Genomic DNA, 17030 nt, shown 5'->3' with positions numbered 1-17030 from the left:
GGTGTGCAAGAGGCAGCTGATAGATGATTCTCTCTCATTGATGTTTCTAACTCTCTATCCCTCTCCCTCTCTGTAAAAAAATCAATAAAATATTAAAAAAAAAAAAAAAAGATTGTGTTTGTTAAACAGATACCTATATTGACATTATAGATTCTGCCCATTGAAGGTGATAATAATTATTTCCACTTGTCCCTGGTTAGGCCCCAGGCCAGTAGCCTTCATCCCAGAGTTTGGGCTTTAGCCATAAACATAAAAATTACCAATTGCTTGACGAAGGGAACTGGATAGACGGTGAGTGTGTGTTAAGGCTATTTTGCCTTGCAGCCTACCCCACGTGTTTCTCCAGCAAGAGGGTCGCACGAAAATGGAGAGATACATGAGGCTTCATGTCACTGGTTTCATTATAACCATTTCAAGTGGAATCTTGATTAGCACTTCTGTCTCTAGTAAAAACCATAAAAATGTTGGTTTACCCGCCAGCTCTTGTGTGTGCTTGACAAACATCCTATGGTTAACTTGACATAGATTAAAAAGCAAAGTTTTCATATCTACAGATACAGTCTTCACCTATGGCTTTTACACACACACACACACCCTTATATAAAAAACAGCCTTGCAACTAAGTGGCAGGAATTTCAGTATTTTCTGATTTCTTTGTCTTACCCGTTTGACACCTGCCCTGAGGGTAAACAGGATACTTGAACTGTCAAATATTCTAAAGTTGTTATCGCTGGTAACATCGGGAGAGAAGCTGAGCACAAATTACCAAAAAACGTTTCTCCTTTGAATTAGGTGACTTAGTGTACTCTGTGTCTTTACTAGGAAAAAAGTTTCCCATTCCCATCCTGGAAGATGACTGTTCCCTTTCGTGTTAGGAGTTCCATAAAGTAAGGTGACCAGATCTTTCCAATCTTTCCAAAAATCGGGACTGTCCTGCCAAAAGCGGGACACCTTATCATAAAGTAAAAAGAGCTTTTCCTCTGAAAAAATTTCAATGCCAGTTCCTCTTAACAAAATAGGCCGAAAACATGTCCTTGAGGATGGGAAAGCTAAAACGATTCCCGGTCCTCGGGGGGCCTCAGGAGGTGTCACTAGGCGTTCATTGCATAAACTGAAGAACCTCAGGTGAGCCTTTGATGTGCTTGATCCTCTCTTGTGCCTTAGTTTCTCCAAATGGCAGAGGCATCTCATTTTGGTGGGGACTGACAAGTATGGGGGCTCCATTGAGGGGCCTCCTGAAGATAGGGGCACACATGGGGTGGCCTGAGGCTCACCGTTCGTGTTCATTCAGAATCGTCCTGCACCAAGTCATTTGGTGGAACTAACTGGAGAGAGAAGGTCTTCAGAAATCAGTTCATGCTGGGGCCGGGGTGGGGGGAGTACAAGTACAATAAATGGAAGGTGACCCTTGCATGCAGGGTAGAGAGATGACGGGTGTGCTGTAGCATCCTCCCCAGTCCCCCGAGCGTGGCTGCTCAGAACACGGACCATCGGGGCCAGCAGGACTTAGAGTAGGGGTGTCGAACTCAATCAGAGAAGGGGCCAAAATCTAAAATCCTGCCTAAATCTCGGGCCGAAAGGTTTACTGAACAGTCATAAACTGTCATTGTGATGGAAACGCAGCGGAATGCAGTGATGACAGCTGGTGCGGGCCACGTTGCAAGGCCTGGCGGGACGGATTTGGCCCGAGGGCCTTGTGTTTGACACGTGACTTAGAGGGCCTGCAGGGCCTGCTGCTCTAAAGCTGCTGAGGGCAATGTGTGAACGTGGGGGCCTAGGGCAGGACATGTAGCAGGCAAGGGTGTGGGGCCGGTGATGGGCAGAGTTTATAAGAGGATTCAAGGCTCTAGCAAACCTTTCTACAGGACAGCTCCATCAAAAGGACACTCTGAAACCCGTTTAAATGTCACCGCATGTGATCCTGCAGCATACAGGGAGGATTTCTGGACTTTTCACTGCTAGTGATTCGGGTTTGCAGCGAGTTATGTATTGGTGATCGGTAACCTAAACCCTCTGGGGGCTGTAGCTGATACGTTTTAGGACACAATCTCATAGAATTAAATCTGCAGAGAATGGTTCAAGGGTGTAGGAGTTAGAAAATATTTTTTGCCTAAAACTAAGCAAACTACCGAAGACCTGGAATGGAAGCATGTGAAATATAAAATTAGGGTAATGCTTATAGAAATACATCCCTTTAAATATGTACTGTATGGTTTCATTAGCTGACTTGAGGAGGGGGCATCATGGAATCTTTTTCCTGGGAAATTCACGTCTAATGGGAAATATGCTGTTTACCAGGAGTTTGTTTTACACACAACCTTGAATGAATGCGTCTGTGGCTTAAAGTCAGGCAGGCCCTTACTGGTTTCCTGCTGGAGGCAGTCAGATTGGTTTATTTCTAAATTCCTCTGGTCTGAGGTTACCTGATGCTGACCAGACTCCTCTATCCTTCCTGAAGGCTCTCAGCTGAGTTAATGCCACCATCTGTGACCTTGCCCTTTGAGTGATTGTATTTCCATTCCCTCTTCTTTTTATCATTCTTTTGAGATAGTTCTGGTGATAAACTCGGAGCAATTCAGCATACAAATTGCATTTGCCTTTTTCACTGCTCCTCTGATGGAAGTTAATTTGCTCATTTTAATTCTAAATCTCATCTTCATGGCAAGTTGGGCCAGTGGCCTTTGCACTCCAGGTTTGTTTACCAGTTTCGTAACCACATTTGGCAAATCTGAGCAAATAGAAATGGCTCTTTTCCCCTTATTCGTTCTCGCTATTGCTCATGCTTTCCCAACTTTTCTTTACACTTGGAGACGACTGCATCTTACAAGAACTGGGCTGGTTGGCAAAATAGGCTTGCCAATAGCTCAGTCCCTCCCATAATGCTTTGGTTTTGAGAGTTGGGAAACTCTGAGGACTTAAGGGAACCAAACTCAGGAATCCCACAGTTGGCTGCGCTGTGCCATAGGGGCTGGGCATAGGACCAGTCTGTAGCTGAGCGAAGTAGATGCGTCTGGGTTTGAGTTGTGTCACGTAATGAAATGTAAATCAGCCCTAAATAATCCAAACACTTCCTTTTTTTTTTTTTTTTTTTTTAATAGGAACTTTCTGAAGAAAAGTGGTGTGTAAAACATTTGATATTTAAGACAATAAAGTTTTTATCATAAGACTCTGGTTTGATCAATTCCTTTTCCATTGAGATGGTTAATTAATTTGAACCCCTGTCCCTTTAAATAACTTCTACCCAGGCTCTATGACTTGTCACGTGACTGAAACCCAGAAGAAAGGGCATCTCCAGGCCATTAAAGTAACCGCTGCAGGAGGGGCTGTTGTGTCCATAAGGTGTGCGCTGTGGCTCCACGTGGGCGGTTGATGCAAGTAATAGAAACATGTGATGGGGTACTGGTTCGGGGCTGTCTCCAGAGCCGGGCTGCTTGGGTTTGAATTTCGGCTTTGCTACTTACTAGCTGTGTATCTGGGTAAGTAACCTTTCTGTGCCTCAGTTTCCTCTTCTGTAAAATAGGGACAATTGGAGGTCACAGGGATGAAACAATACGTATAAAGTCCTTAGAAAATTACTGGCACATTGTCAAGGGCTCATTAGGTATTAACTAGTATCCATTGCATCACGCGAGATTTGAGGATGCTAAAGGAAATTTCCGGAAGTCGGGCGACTCCAGCAGCGATGTGTGGGAAGGGAGGGCTCAGTCACTAAGGCTGCCAGGGTTCTGCCCTTTTCGGCTACGTGGCTTCCAAGATGACTTTGGATGCCCGGATGTAGCTGACCTACCAGGAAAAGAATGAGTTCAGTGAAGTTTTTATGTCCGGCCTGGAAGGATGTTCATCACTTCTCTACGCATTTCACAGGCTGGAACTTGGTCGCATGGCCATGCCACACTGTACAGACTGGCCTCAGTTCTTCATCCACTATCTTCCTAAAACAGGCTGTGAGGGCTGATCGACTTGTGTGCCCGAGAAGATGAGTACAGTGTGGTGGTCAGCCAGCAGCCCACCTTCACCTCAGCATGGACCACACAGCCTTTCTCCCAAGTAGATTGTCCCATACCCCATCCCAGCATGCCACTAACCTCCCTCTAGAATCTTCTGCGATGCCCTGTTCTCTTCCTTGAGGTCTCGCTTGTGGCTTTTTAAGGTCTGACAAACAGCTGGAGGTACCTTACCTGCTCCTACCCATATATAAGTGTTGGCATTGGGACAGATAGCTGCAGTAGAGATTCATAAAAGTGCTCAGTCATCAGCTTATACTGCATCCCTGAGAGCTGGTGTGAGAATGGGACTAAGCAAGTATATCAATCCTTATCTGTAGCTTTTGTCCTTTAAAAACTTAGAGCTAGAGTGGTTGGTTCCTCTTCTGCCTCAGGAATCTTAAGTGCCCCAAGCCCCAAATCCTCCACCCCTAACTGCTCCTCTCACCGTCCTCCCCGGAGAAGTAAGTGGCAGCTTCCTTCATCCTTCCAGTTGCTCACTCTCAAACCTTGACTACCTGCGCACCGTTCATCCAATCACCCTACCTAAGTCTGTTGGCTCCACTTCAAAGTCTGTTCAAAATCTGATCCTTTCTAGAGCCCTGGTCCCAGGCAGGCACCTCTCAGCGGGGTTACTGCAGGAGGTCTCCCTGCTCTGCCCTTGTCTGCCTGTATTCCCAGCATGAGCTGGGACCTTCCAGAGAGTCCATCTCAGAGTGAAAGCCACAGTCCTCAGTGCCTTTTCCTCCTGCTTCCCTCCCTGTGCCCGAGCTTGACCTCACCATGACCTCACCGGCTCTCTCGGCCTCAGGACCTCAGTATTTGTCCCTTGTCTGAAATGCTCTTTCCCCAGGCACCTCTCGCTTCCTTCAGATCTTAACTCAAATGTCATCTCAGTAAGGTCTTCTCTGGCTACTTTTTCTACAATTGTAGCCACCCACTCCTCTTTCTATGTCACTTCCCTTTCCTCAGCAGTGACCCCACTACCCAACACCCTCTGCATGTCATTTCTGTACCTAGTTTATTGTCTCCCTCCCCCATTAAAACAAGGTCTGTGAGGGTAGGGATTTACATCTGTCCTTTCCACTGCTTTATATGTCCCCAGTGCCTGATTTGTTTTGAATGGACAAATCCATGAACACCATTACACTGCCTCAGTTTCTCAGCTCAAAGGCCTTAAGGATTGTACCATAAATACAACGGGGTTGTAGAGTTCAGTTTGCAGGTTTTAGGGATTCCAGACTAGGATGACTGTTGAGTTTAAGTAATACAGGTGTGGGGGTGTTTGTTTGTTTTTTAATGTTTTTTTTTATTGATTTTAGAGAAGGGAGAGGAAGAGAGAGAAACATCAATAATGAGAAATATTGATCCAGCCCACAACCTGGACATATGCCCTGACCAGGAATTGAACCAGTGACCTCTTGATTCCTGGGTCAATGCTCAATTGCTGAGCCACACCCCATTGGGCTAATGTACGGTTTTTGTATGGTTTTTAATATATTTTATTGATATTTTTACAGAGAGGAAGAGAGAGAAACATTGATGAGAGAGAAGCACCGATCAGCTGCCTCCTGCACACCTCCTACTGGGGATGTGCCCAGAATCAAGGTACATGCCCCCGACCGGAATCGAACCTGGGACTTCCAGTTCGCAGACCAATGCTCTATCCACTGAGCCAAACTAGTTTCAGCTAATGTAGGTTTTAAAAGACATGACACTCTGAGGTTAGTAAGTTTGCAGGCATCTATGTGAAGTAGTACTTCATATTACATCCAAATATAAGACTAATTTGAAATATTAACAAACTGCACTTCTCTGTTAATGATTGTACAGACTGACTGTAGTTCTTCATCCACTGTCTTTCTAAAACAGAAAGGCCCAAATCAGGTACAACAAAAAGCAGCCTTCTATTGGTTCCTGTTTTTTTATGGTCTTTTAATTCTGTAGATGGCAAAAAAAAAAAAAAGTCTGCATCCTTTTGAGTTAAATAATTCAGCAGAAGATATTAATTCAATAAACATTGAATCATGTGCCAGATTGCAGGAACTGAGCAAAGATGCATATTCCCATAGACCTTACATGACAGTAGTCTCTTTGAAGAATGATGACAAACAAAATGCCAAGTAATAAATTCTATGATGAAAATTGAGTAGATTGGTACGATGGAAGGTGCTAGGGACTACTTAATGTTGAGTAATCAATGAGAAGGTCTTCTGAGAAGCTAACCTTTAACATTTGAGTGCCAAGTGAGGATGTGGGATGTTTATGTTAGGTTAGGCAGAGGGGAACAAAGAGACCTAACATTTCCAAAATTTATAACCACAAAAGTTTTGATCTTGCCTATGACAGTCCAAGACAAGTGTTCCTGATTGATGGGCAGCTCTCCTCCATGCAGTGATTCAGGGAACCAGGCTCTTCACATCTTATAAGTCCAACATCCTCTTTGCTTCATCCTACCTGGTAGGTAGAAGAAGAAACAGCATGGAGAAGCCCATTCTAGAAGTGGATCACTTTATTTCTGTTCATGCTGTGCTGGGGAGAACTTGATGGTAGAGTCTTGCTTACTGCTAAGGAGGCTATGAATGTAGTCCAGCACTGCCTGACTACAGTTCCATCACTGTGGAGAGAGCAGATTTGAGTGAACAGCAAGAGGCCTCTTCAAAGGCCCTCAGATGTGCACACACTGGCATGTTTGAGAAACAAGGTTGGTGTGGACACCTGTAGAAATTAGGACATGAGTCAGGGAGGGAGGGAGGCATCAGCTATGGCCTTGGAGGCCAGAGAGAAGTGTATGGATATCAGTCCAGATGTTATGACCAGAGCTGTTGGAGGCTTTTAAGCCAAGAGGTTGGGTGATAGCCCAATGTTCACCAACCCCATCTTGCTGACTGGACAGTAATGAGGAAGGGACTGATGTTCAACATCCTATCTAATAAAAGAGTAATATGCAAATTGACTATCATTCCAACACACAAGATGGCTGTCCCCATGTGGACACAAGATGGCCAGAGGAGGGAATTTGGGAAGGCCCCATGCCTGCAGAGGAGAGCAGTTGGGGGGGACCAGGCCTGCAGGGGAGGGCAGTTAGGGGTGACCAGGCCTGCAGGGGAGGGCAGTTAGGGGTGACCAGGCCTGCAGGGGAGGGCAGTTAGGGGCAAACAGGCTGGCAAAGGAGCAGTTAGGCATCAGACTAGCAGGGAATGGTTAAAGGGTGGCCAGGCTGGCAGGCAGAAGCAGTTAGGGGCGATCAGGAAGGCAGGCAGGCGAGCAGTTGGAAGTCAGCATCCTAGATTGTGAGAGGGATGTACGACTACCTGGATCAGGCCTAAACAGGCAGTCGTACATCCCTCGAGGGGTCCCAGATTAGAGAGGATGCAGGCTGGGCTGAGGGACACCCCTGCCCCCAATGCATGAATTTCATGCACTGGGCCTCTAGTTTTGGAGTAAAATCACCTGCCCTAGCCGATTTGGCTCAGTGGACAGAGCGTCGGCCTGTGGACTCAAGGGTCCCAGGTCAATTCTGGTCCCAGGCATATACCATGGTTGCAGGCACACATCCAGTGGGGAATGTGCAGGAGGCAGCTGATTGATGTTTCTCTCATTGATGTATCTGGCTCTCTATCCCTCTCCCTTCCTCCCTGTAAAAAAATTAATAAAATAAAATATATTTTTAAATAAAATAAAACCATTTAAAGTCCGGCAAGCAAGGCTCAGTGGTTGAGCATCAACCTATGAACTAGGAGGTCAGGGTTCAATTTCAGGTCAGGGCATCTGCACAGATTGTGGGCTCCATCCCTACTGTGGACGTGCAGGAAGCAGCTGATCAGTGATTCTCTCTCATCAATGATATTTCTATCTCTCCTTCTCCTTTCCCCTTTCCCTTCCTCTCTGAAACCAATAAAAATATATCCTTTAAAAATAAAATCACCTAGCCGAGACTGGTTTGGCTCAGTGGATAGTGTCGGTCTGTGGACTGAAAGGTCCCGGGTTCGATTCCGGTCAAGGGCATGTACATTGGTTGCAGGCACATCCACGGTGGGGGATGTGCAGGAGGCAGCTGGTCGATGTTTCTCTCTCATCGATGTTTCTAGCTCTCTATCCCTCTTCCTTCCTCTCTGTGGAAAACCAATAAAATATATTTAAAAAATAAATAAAATCACCTAGATTAAAGCTGGTTTGTTTGGGTTTACTCAGTCCTAGAGCTGTAGATTGCACTTGCAGACCACTGCTGTTTAACGTACAACCAGCCCCTCCTACCTCCCTCTCTCAGATGGAATCAGCTTCACAAGCCTGTTGGACAGGAAATATAGGGTGTCCCCCCAAAATGTATAAAACATTTGAATAATTATAAAGATGGTGTTTATTAAAATACATTTCAGCCCTAGTTGGTTTGGCTCAGTGGCTAGAACGTCAGCCTGTGGACTGAAGGGTGCTGGGTTCGATTCTGGCCAAGGGCGCATGCCTGGGTTCAGACTCTATCCCCAGTAGGAGCCTGCAAGAGGCAGCCAATCAATGACTCTGTCATTGATGTTTCTAATCTCCCTCTCCCTTCCTCTCTGAAATCAATTTTAAAAATATTTTTAAAAAAATACATTTCATTCTCAAAACCGGTTTGGCTTAGTGGATAGAGCATCAGCCTACCGACTGAAGGGTCCCAGGTTCGATTTCGGTCAAGGGCATGTACCTTGGTTGCGGGCACATCCCCAGTGGGGGGTGTACAGGAGGCAGCTGATTGATGTTTCTCTCTCATCAATATTTCTAGCTCTCTATCCCTCACCCTTCCTCTCTGTAAGAAATCAATAAAATATATATTTTAAAAATACATTTCATTTTCAAAATTGAGCTTACAGCTGTTACAGTGTATATACATTGGGGGGGGGGGGCACCCTATATTTATTCCCCGCTTTGGAAACAAATATATTTGCCTTGAGTTGGGGGAAAAGAGAGGAATTAGTCCCTTAAACCATCCTGCACTTTTTTTATAGTCCTGTCCAATGACCTTTAAGGATGTGATAGGATGAAGGTGCCAGATGATTTTCTGTTTCCTCTGAGGCATCACACATTGTCGGAAAGAAGAGTAAAGGAGACCTGTGGGCCAGGGCTATGGTCTCTCTAGGATCTTGCCTTCCTTCAGCTGATGGAGTTTAGCAGTAGGAGGCTTAGGTGAGGACAAAATTAAATGGAGGAGGAAGAGGAAGAGGAGAAGAGGAACAACAACAACAAAAATCATTTTTCCTGTGTCACCCGCTGATTTGGAAACGAAGGTGGTGATTTGCTGGAGGCCCTCGCATGAGTCAGTCGGAGCTTCTGATTCCGATGCCTCAGAGTCTCGTGCCCTTCACATGTGATCAGCAAAGGGTTGTGCAATAAATGACTGGGCTTCAATTTTGAGTGCAAATGACTCCCAATAACAGGATTGACAGGCGTCCCAGTTGTGGGTGTTTGTTTGTTTCTGAATCGCCTTGCTTTTGAAGATTCCACGTTTAAGTTCTCGCCATGGGACATTTATCTGCATATGAACACCCACATGGGGGCCTTCCCCTTTCCTGCAAAAGGTCTTGTGAGATCAAGACTTCCTTCTCCCACCCACTCTCATACCCATGCAAACCTTAGGGATGGATAGGCCGCGAGACTGTTGAGACTGTTGTAAACAGTTGATTGTGGCCAGACCCAGAGGAAAGCCATCACCTTCTCACACAGGATGCAGCCAAGCGAAGGTGTCAAGTGTCCGAGCACCTGACAGGAAGGTGGCGCCCCAGGGGGCTTGCTTCCTAACAGTGGGATTACAGAGCTAGTCGGCACCACTCTGGGTTAATGGCTTCTCAGGAGCTGGGGCTGCATGCGACAGGTTGGGGCCTGTAGGCGCCCTAACACGGGCGGAGCAGGAAGGCGTGCACCCAAGCTATGAGACTGGTCATTCAAGCCGGCTTGCCTCCTCCTCTTCCTCCTCCTCCCCACAAACACTTCAGATGCCCGGCTTTTTCTTTCCTCCTCCTAAGTAACGTGGGCTCTGCTCTCCGCCTCTGTCCACCTGTTCAGTAGCTGCAGCCTCAGTCCCCACCTGTCATTCCGCCCCTGCCCAACTCCACGGAGGCTATTTTTCTAAAGTCAGTACTAACGAGGAAATGCCCTGGGTTCAGAGATCTTACTTCTTCCTCTAAAGGGTTAGACCAAAGGGTTACGTCCTAGAATAATAGGAAGAAGTAAAAGGGGATCTTCAGCTCAGAAAAGGATACTAATGGCTGCTGGGCTCCACCGTTTGCTGTATGGTTTCAGGCAAATTACCCCACCCCTCCACGTCATTCGTGCAGGAATGCTGTGAGGATCCGTGAGACAAACGTAAGGCACTTGGTTCAGCGTGTGGGACACGTCAGCACCCAACACATCCTCAGCGTCATCATCGTTCCCGTGAGCGGCTCTCGCCCTGGACCGTGAGGTGGTGACAGAAGGCAGCAGGCCCAATTTCCTGAGCAGTTAGCTGTTCTCTCTCTTTTCCTGACACACACTTGTCCCCTATTCAGTCACATCAAAACAAAGCAACTGCCACCATCTTGGGTGTCCCCTGAGAAACGGAGGGATGGGGAGGGGTCTTTGGTGTGTATGGGGTGAGGCCCAGCTAGGCCAGGGATGGGAATGCCGGACGGAGGAGGGTGTTTGGAGGTGAGGAGGGCCACCAAGGTCCCGGGGCTGTGTAAGGGCAGAGAAATCACTGGGTCTGGCCCTGCCAAGGGAACTGCAGGCAGAACTCAAAATTCAGTAAATCTAGCTTTTTTTTCATAGCAACATCAATTCCCTATTAAGTGAATTATGTTACGTGAATGATGTTATAAATATCCAAATGGCCCTTGGCAGAAAAAAGGTTCCCCACCCATGACCAAAATAAGCTGTTTCACGTAGGTGCTAGGGTAACTAAGTGTGGGAGGCTGCAGGAGGGGTAACCTGAGCAGAGAAGAGGAAAAACGGGAGCTGGAGTGAGAAATGGGGTGTCTTAAGCATAAAAGGGGGGATGATGGTTTTGCAATATATACGTAACTTGAATCGTGTTGCATACCTGAAACCAATGTTATGTCAGCTATATTTAAATTTTTTGGAAGTGAAAAAATAAGTATATATTGACATTTGAATAATGAATAAAAAGGAGAGACTAAAGAAATGTATTTATGTGGGTCCAAAGGAGTGAAGAGACAGATAGGAGAGTGTGTAAGGAAGGGGTAGGGGAGAGGTGGCGGGGGGCGGGGGGGGGGGGAAGAGAGCCACGTATGAGGGGTAGCAGTGCTGTGGGTTTCGGGGCTGATGGGAGTTGGCGCCCTCAGGGTGTGTGACCGTGAAGCAGTGGGGTGGAACGGGTGAGAGAAGGGCGCTGGGGCTGCAGATGGCGGAGAGGGTGTTTGGAGGTTCAGAGGGGCAGCAAGGACCTGAATGGCCTGAAAGTGTCGGACCGAGCATGAGGGCAAGGAACTGAGCACTGGAGGGCTGGGTGGCCAGTGAGGGCCAGAGGGCTGGGGCTGGGGCAGGTCAAGATGGGGGTGCTGGGGTCTCTAGGCTCCTCAGTGCCTGGGGCCTAGACCTGTGCACTATGGGGGTCTGGAGATCCCAGCATGGCAGCCTCTCTGGGGCCAGTGGATTCAGTGGTTAGAGCACGGGCCTGCACTCCCGCTCGGAAGGGTTCAATTCCCAGTCTAGGGCAGGCACCGGGGGTTGCGAGTGGATCCCTACCCCGGTCCCCCAGTTGGGGGTACCTGCAGGGGGCAGCCATTGATGTGACTTTCTCCCTGTGGGATTGATGTCTCCTTCCTCCTACTCTTCCTAAAAATCAGTGGGAAAAATATCCCTGGGTGAGGATTAAAAAAAAAAAAAAAAAAAAAAAAAATCAGTGGAAACCGGTTTCACTCAGTTGGTCTGCAGACTGAAAGGTCCCAGGTTTGATTCCAGTCAAGGGCATGTACATTGGTTGCGGGCAAATCCCCAGTAGGGGGTGTGCAGGAGGCAGCTGATCAATGTTTCTCTCTCATCAATGTTTTTAACTCTCTATCCCTCTCCCTTCCTCTCTGTAAAAAATCAATAAAATATATTTAAAAAAATATAATAAAAAAAACAATCAACCAATGAATGCACAAATAAGTGGAACAAGCCGAAACCGGTTTGGCTCAGTGGATAGAGCCATCGATCGGCCTGTGGACTGAAAGGTCCCAGGTTCGATCCCGGTCAAGAACATGTACCTTGGCTGCGAGCACATCCCCAGTGGGGGGTGTGCAGGAGGCAGCTGATCAATGTTTCTCTCTCATCAATGTTTTTAACTCTCTATCCCTCTCCCTTCCTCTCTGTAAAAAAATCAATAAAATATATATATTTTAAAAATAAGTGGAACAACAAATAGATGTTTCTCTCTAAAATCAATTAATAAATAAAAATGTTACAAAATAGATCCTTCTCTCTTCCTCTCCTTAAAAATAAATTTTAAAAAAAATGTTACAAAATAAATTAGAAGAAAAGGAAGGGGAGGGTGCTTGCGGGGGTGGGGGTCTGCGGGCTGAAGGAGCCTTCAGCTGGGGGTGGGGACGGATAATGTGAGGGTCTCCGGGGTCAAGGGGTCTGCACGCCGAAGGGAGCCTCGGGGTCCCCGGGGTCAGTGGAGTGAGCGGGGTGTCGGGGTCCCAGGGTGTCGGGGTCCCGGGGTGTCGGGTCAGTGGGGTCCCGGGGTCCCAGGGTGTCGGGGTCAGTGGGGTCCCGGGGTGTCGCGGTCAGTGGAGTCCCGGGGTCCCAGTGTGTCGGGGTCCCGGGGTGTCGGGGTCAGTGGGGTCCCGGGGTTCCAGGGTGTCGCGGTCAGTGGGGTCCCGGGGTCCCAGGGTGTCGGGGTCCCGGGGTGTCGGGTCAGTGGGGTCCCGGGGTCCCAGGGTGTCGGGGTCCCGGGGTGTCGGGTCAGTGGGGTCCCGGGGTCCCAGGGTGTCGGGGTCCCGGGGTGTCGGGGTCAGTGGGGTCCCGGGGTCCGGGTCCGGCGCCGCTGGGAGCCCCAGAGCCCCGGCCCGGACGCCCCGCCTCCGGCCCCGCCCCGCTGACGTCAGTTCCGCCGCCGCCGCCGCCGCCGCGGTCTCCTTCCCGGCGCGGAGCCCGGGCCGCGGAGCCGGGGCCGGAGCCGGGGCCGCGGAGCGAGGGGAGGCGAGGCCGGGCGGGGGGCGGGCGCCGGGCCCGCGCCGGCACCACGGAGCCCCCGCACGGCCGGCCGCGGCGGTTGGCGGCGCCGGGCCCGCGGCGGGGGAGGCGGCGGCGGGGCGGCGGCGGCGACATGGAGCCGCGGGAGGTGAAGGACCGGATCCTGGAGAACATCTCGCTGTCGGTGAAGAAGGTGAGCGCGGCCTTGGCCCCCGGGCCGCCCCCGCCCGGGCCGCTCCGGCCCCCTGTTCCCCCGCCCGGAGTCCCTCCCCCAGCCGCCCGGGCGCGGGGCTCACGTGAGGCGGCCTCGGCTGTTCTACCGGAGAGCGAGGTCCGCAACCCCGCCGCCCGGGACCCGCACCCCGCATCCCGCGACCCGCATCCCGCGACCCGCATCCCGCATCCCGCATCCCGCGCCGCCGGCGTCGGGCCCGGGGGCAGGGTCTGCGGGCGGTGCCGCCGGCCCGGGACGCCGTTTGCAGGGGCTGCTCGGAGCTTTGGGCCGGAGCACCGGGGTGCATGCTGTTTGGTGACTCCGGGGCGCTGTGAGGGGCTCCCCGCAGGCCAGACCGTTGCCCCACTTGCAGGTGGAAGAGAATATCGCCCATTGCGGGGCCCGCGGCTGTGCGCGGGGAAGTCCGCTTCTTTGGAAAAGGGCCCCGTTCTCGGAGGCAGAATGCACAGTCGCCTAAAACCAGACGAGAACTAACTGAAAAGCACGTCAGGATGTCGTTGGGTTTTATTTCCCCTCCCCCCGACTTGAATTCCTCGATCACCTGTCTCAGCAACTGGGGGTGGGGTGGGGTGACTTGTGGGGGAGGGCTGATCCCAATATTTTGACACTTAAACAAACTAACGGAAGAAAGTTACTTAAGTCAACCGTTATATTGAAATAACTTTTCCCCATTTAAATGCCTCAAAAGTAACATAGCCAAGCCGTTTTGCCCTTCCTAAAGGTCCGTGTGGCTTCAAAAAGAAGATTCGAAAGGTTCTTACCAAAATACTCCTCTAAAGAGCACAACGAAAAGTTACATTGCAGGCACCCAGCAAAAGTTCCACTTGTCTCATTCCCCCGGCTTTGCTAGTGCAATTGGGGTGTAGGTTTTGCTTACCCAGGGAATGCAGAATGAGCCAATACTCGGTTAAAAGACGGCAATCCATCTTTCGTAATGGAAGGGAGAGATTGCTGACTCGGCTCCTCTGATCTGGGCTGGCGATGGCTTCAGGTAGGCCAGGCTGGTGTCTCTGGATTTCCAACCGACAAGCGGGAAAGCCTGGGGTATCGAGGCGGTGGACATGGGCCCTTTGTCATCGGCGTAAACGTGGGTTTATGTGAAGGCAGAGACACGCTCTGCAAATCAGAGGAGATGATGGAGTCGTTAGAGTTCCTATCGTTGTGTGGGCTTGGACAGGCACCTTGTATTGAGCTGTAACGAACGCCACACGATGCAAGTTGCACACCGGAAACCCAAGGGAAGGCCTGGCTGTCGGGCATCGTGGTGGAGGGCATGGGTTCTGGGGTCTAGCTGCGTGGCAGATCCCCTGCCCTGCCCGTTGACAACCCTGTGATCTTGGGCAGGTTGTCAGCCTCTCCCCCCCTCAGTGTGTTCACCTGTAAGGCGGGGATGAGATTAGGATTGCTTTGAGGAGTGAAGGAGTGTGTGTATGTAGAGTGTTCGGCACCCAAAGCTTGACCCAGGCTCAATAAGTAAGTCGTCTTAGGCCAGTGGTCGGCAAACTCATTAGTGAACAGAGCCAAACATCAATAGTACAACGATTGAAATTTCTTTGGAGAGCCACATTTTTTAAACTTAAACTTCTTTTTTTAAATTTTTTTTAAATTTTGAATGTTTTTATTTTATTATTATTTTTTAAATCAATTTTTATTGTTCATATTATTACAAAGGTTCCTTATTTCCTCCCCCCTCCACCAGGTTCCCACCCCACCCTCCGCCCCCTCCCTACCCCCTCACTGTCCTCATCCATAGATGCACAGTTCATGTTCAGTCTCTCTCTCTCTCTTTTTTTTTTTAATATATTTTATTGATTTTTATACAGAGAGGAAGGGAGAGAGATAGAGAGTTAGAAACATCGATGAGAGAGTCATTGATCAGCTGCCTCTTGCACACCCCCTACTGGTACATGCAACCAAGGTACATGCCCCTGACCGGAATCGAACCCAGGACCCTTCAGTCCCCAAGCCGACGCTCTATCCATTGAGCCAAACTGGTCCCGGCTCATGTTCAGTCTCTTAAACTTAAACTTCTTCTAACGCCACTTCTTCAACATAGACTCGCCCAGGCCGTGGTATTTTGTGGAAGAGCCACACTCACGGGGCCAAAGAGCCGCATGTGGCTTGAGAGCCACAGTTTGCCAACCACGGTAGTCTGTTTGGGCTGCTATAATACAACACACACTTACAGGTCACAGTCGTGTGTGTGTGTGTCCCCGCTGGGCGAGGACCGCTGATCTCGCTGCGTTCTTACCTAGAGGAGGGGGCGTGGGGACCCCCCTGGGTTTCTCTGGGAACCTCGTGACCTAGCACCTCCTGGAGGCCCGGCTCCTAATCCCACCCCATTGGGGGTCAGGATTCAGCCTCTGAATCTGGAGGACACATGTCTGTAGCTAAGTGGTCATTACTTCTGTCTGTCTGTCATGGAGTCAGTAATTCCTTGCTTTGATAAGATCTGGAGATGGCCAAGTGCCTCCCCACCTCAGGGTTGTTATAAACAGCCTCTGGACCTGTGGCCTGCGTCCTCTGTGTGCCTGGAGCTTGTCTCCGAGAACTGTGTTACGGTTCTTGCACCATGAGGTGCATTGGCTTCCTGAGGATCGGCCCCTCGTAGGATCGGTTGGTTCGTTCGGTTGCAGCGGGGGGCGGGGTGAGCTGGCGGTCGTGGGGCAGATGCGCCTGGAACTCCGGTGTCACTGAAACTCGTTCTCCAGCCCGTGAGAGCGGCTCCACCTCCCTCTCCCATCCACCACCGGCAGATTGGCCTACGGGTCCTTGTTGCATAAAGAAAACGGGATGTGGCCCCGTTGGTGTGGCTCAGTCTGCAGCATCTAGGAATCAGGAGGTCACAGTGCCCAGGTTGCAGGCTCCATCCCCAGTGTGGGGCGTGCAGGAGGCAGCTGATCAATGATTCTCTTTCATCTTCCTCTGGAAATCCATAAAAATATATAGTTGTTAAAAAAATTTTAAAGAAAAAATGAGATGTGTATTTCTGCAAAAAAAAATTTAAGGATCCACTGTGTATTACTATGTTTGGAGAGGGTGGTTTTGGACTTTTTATTGAAGCGGAATACATACATCCTGTATACCTGGGTGCGTTCTCACAGCGTGAAAACATTCACATATGCAGCACCTTGATCGTAAAAGAACATACCCCACCTCTCCGGTTCCAGGTTCCCCTCCCAGCCACTTCACCCCCAAGTGTAGCCCCTCTCCCCAAGTGCTGTTGTCGAGTTCAGCTGTTTCCCACCTCGGTGCATGCCTGTAGCACCGGAAGTGAACAGCTGTTACCCACCGGGATCCCAGGGAACCTGTGTTGCGGAGGCAGGATTCCCGGGGCGGTTGTGGGTAGGGGGTGTGGTTAGAGAGAGACGAGTTGAATAGGGAGCGCAGGTGAATGAAAATGGTCACATGAGGCAAGTTCCAGAGTTCCCAAAAGGGAGGGTAGCAGGAACACCCCAGCACAGAGAGCAGAGCTGTGGTTGCTGATTTGTTCCTAGTTTAAGAGAAACGTCCAAATCAAAGACGTTTTGCATCGGCATGTGGTGCTAACTAAATAGCATCCCTCCAGGGGGAAAGGCAGTGGTTTCTAGCACAGTTTTTTTTTTTTTTTTTTTTTTTTTTAATGATTCTTACAGAGAGGAAGGGAGATGGATAGAGAGCTA

General features: G+C 49.6%; 1 protein-coding gene and 1 long non-coding RNA gene across 10 annotated transcripts in view; both read left to right on the top strand.

Moving 5' to 3' along the window:
* The first annotated feature begins 966 nt into the window (after positions 1-966).
* LOC118723549 lies at positions 967-3166 on the top strand. The gene is made up of 2 exons (XR_004989297.1): positions 967-1511; positions 1717-3166. It is a non-coding gene; the product is annotated as an uncharacterized LOC118723549 (long non-coding RNA).
* A 9965-nt stretch (positions 3167-13131) lies between these two features.
* Positions 13132-17030, top strand: part of PLEKHM2 (pleckstrin homology and RUN domain containing M2) — a 37029-nt gene continuing 33130 nt past the window's right edge. For 4 of the 9 annotated variants that reach the window (XM_036445959.2, XM_036445958.2, XM_036445956.2 and 1 more), the window contains exon 1: positions 13178-13326. Coding sequence is in view for 5 of the 9 variants with exons in the window: in XM_045585178.1 (XP_045441134.1) it covers positions 13267-13326 (60 nt within the window). In the remaining 4 variants the exon portion in view is untranslated. Of the gene's footprint in view, positions 13327-17030 lie in introns of all 9 variants that reach the window. The other 5 variants (XM_045585178.1, XM_036445953.2, XM_036445954.2 and 2 more) reach the window with 3 other exon arrangements.

Source organism: Pipistrellus kuhlii, unplaced genomic scaffold, assembly GCF_014108245.1.
Source record: "Pipistrellus kuhlii isolate mPipKuh1 unplaced genomic scaffold, mPipKuh1.p scaffold_m20_p_2, whole genome shotgun sequence".
NCBI lineage: Eukaryota > Metazoa > Chordata > Mammalia > Chiroptera > Vespertilionidae > Pipistrellus > Pipistrellus kuhlii.
Note: the sequence above shows the minus strand (reverse complement) of the source record. Positions and strands in the feature narration are given on the sequence as shown.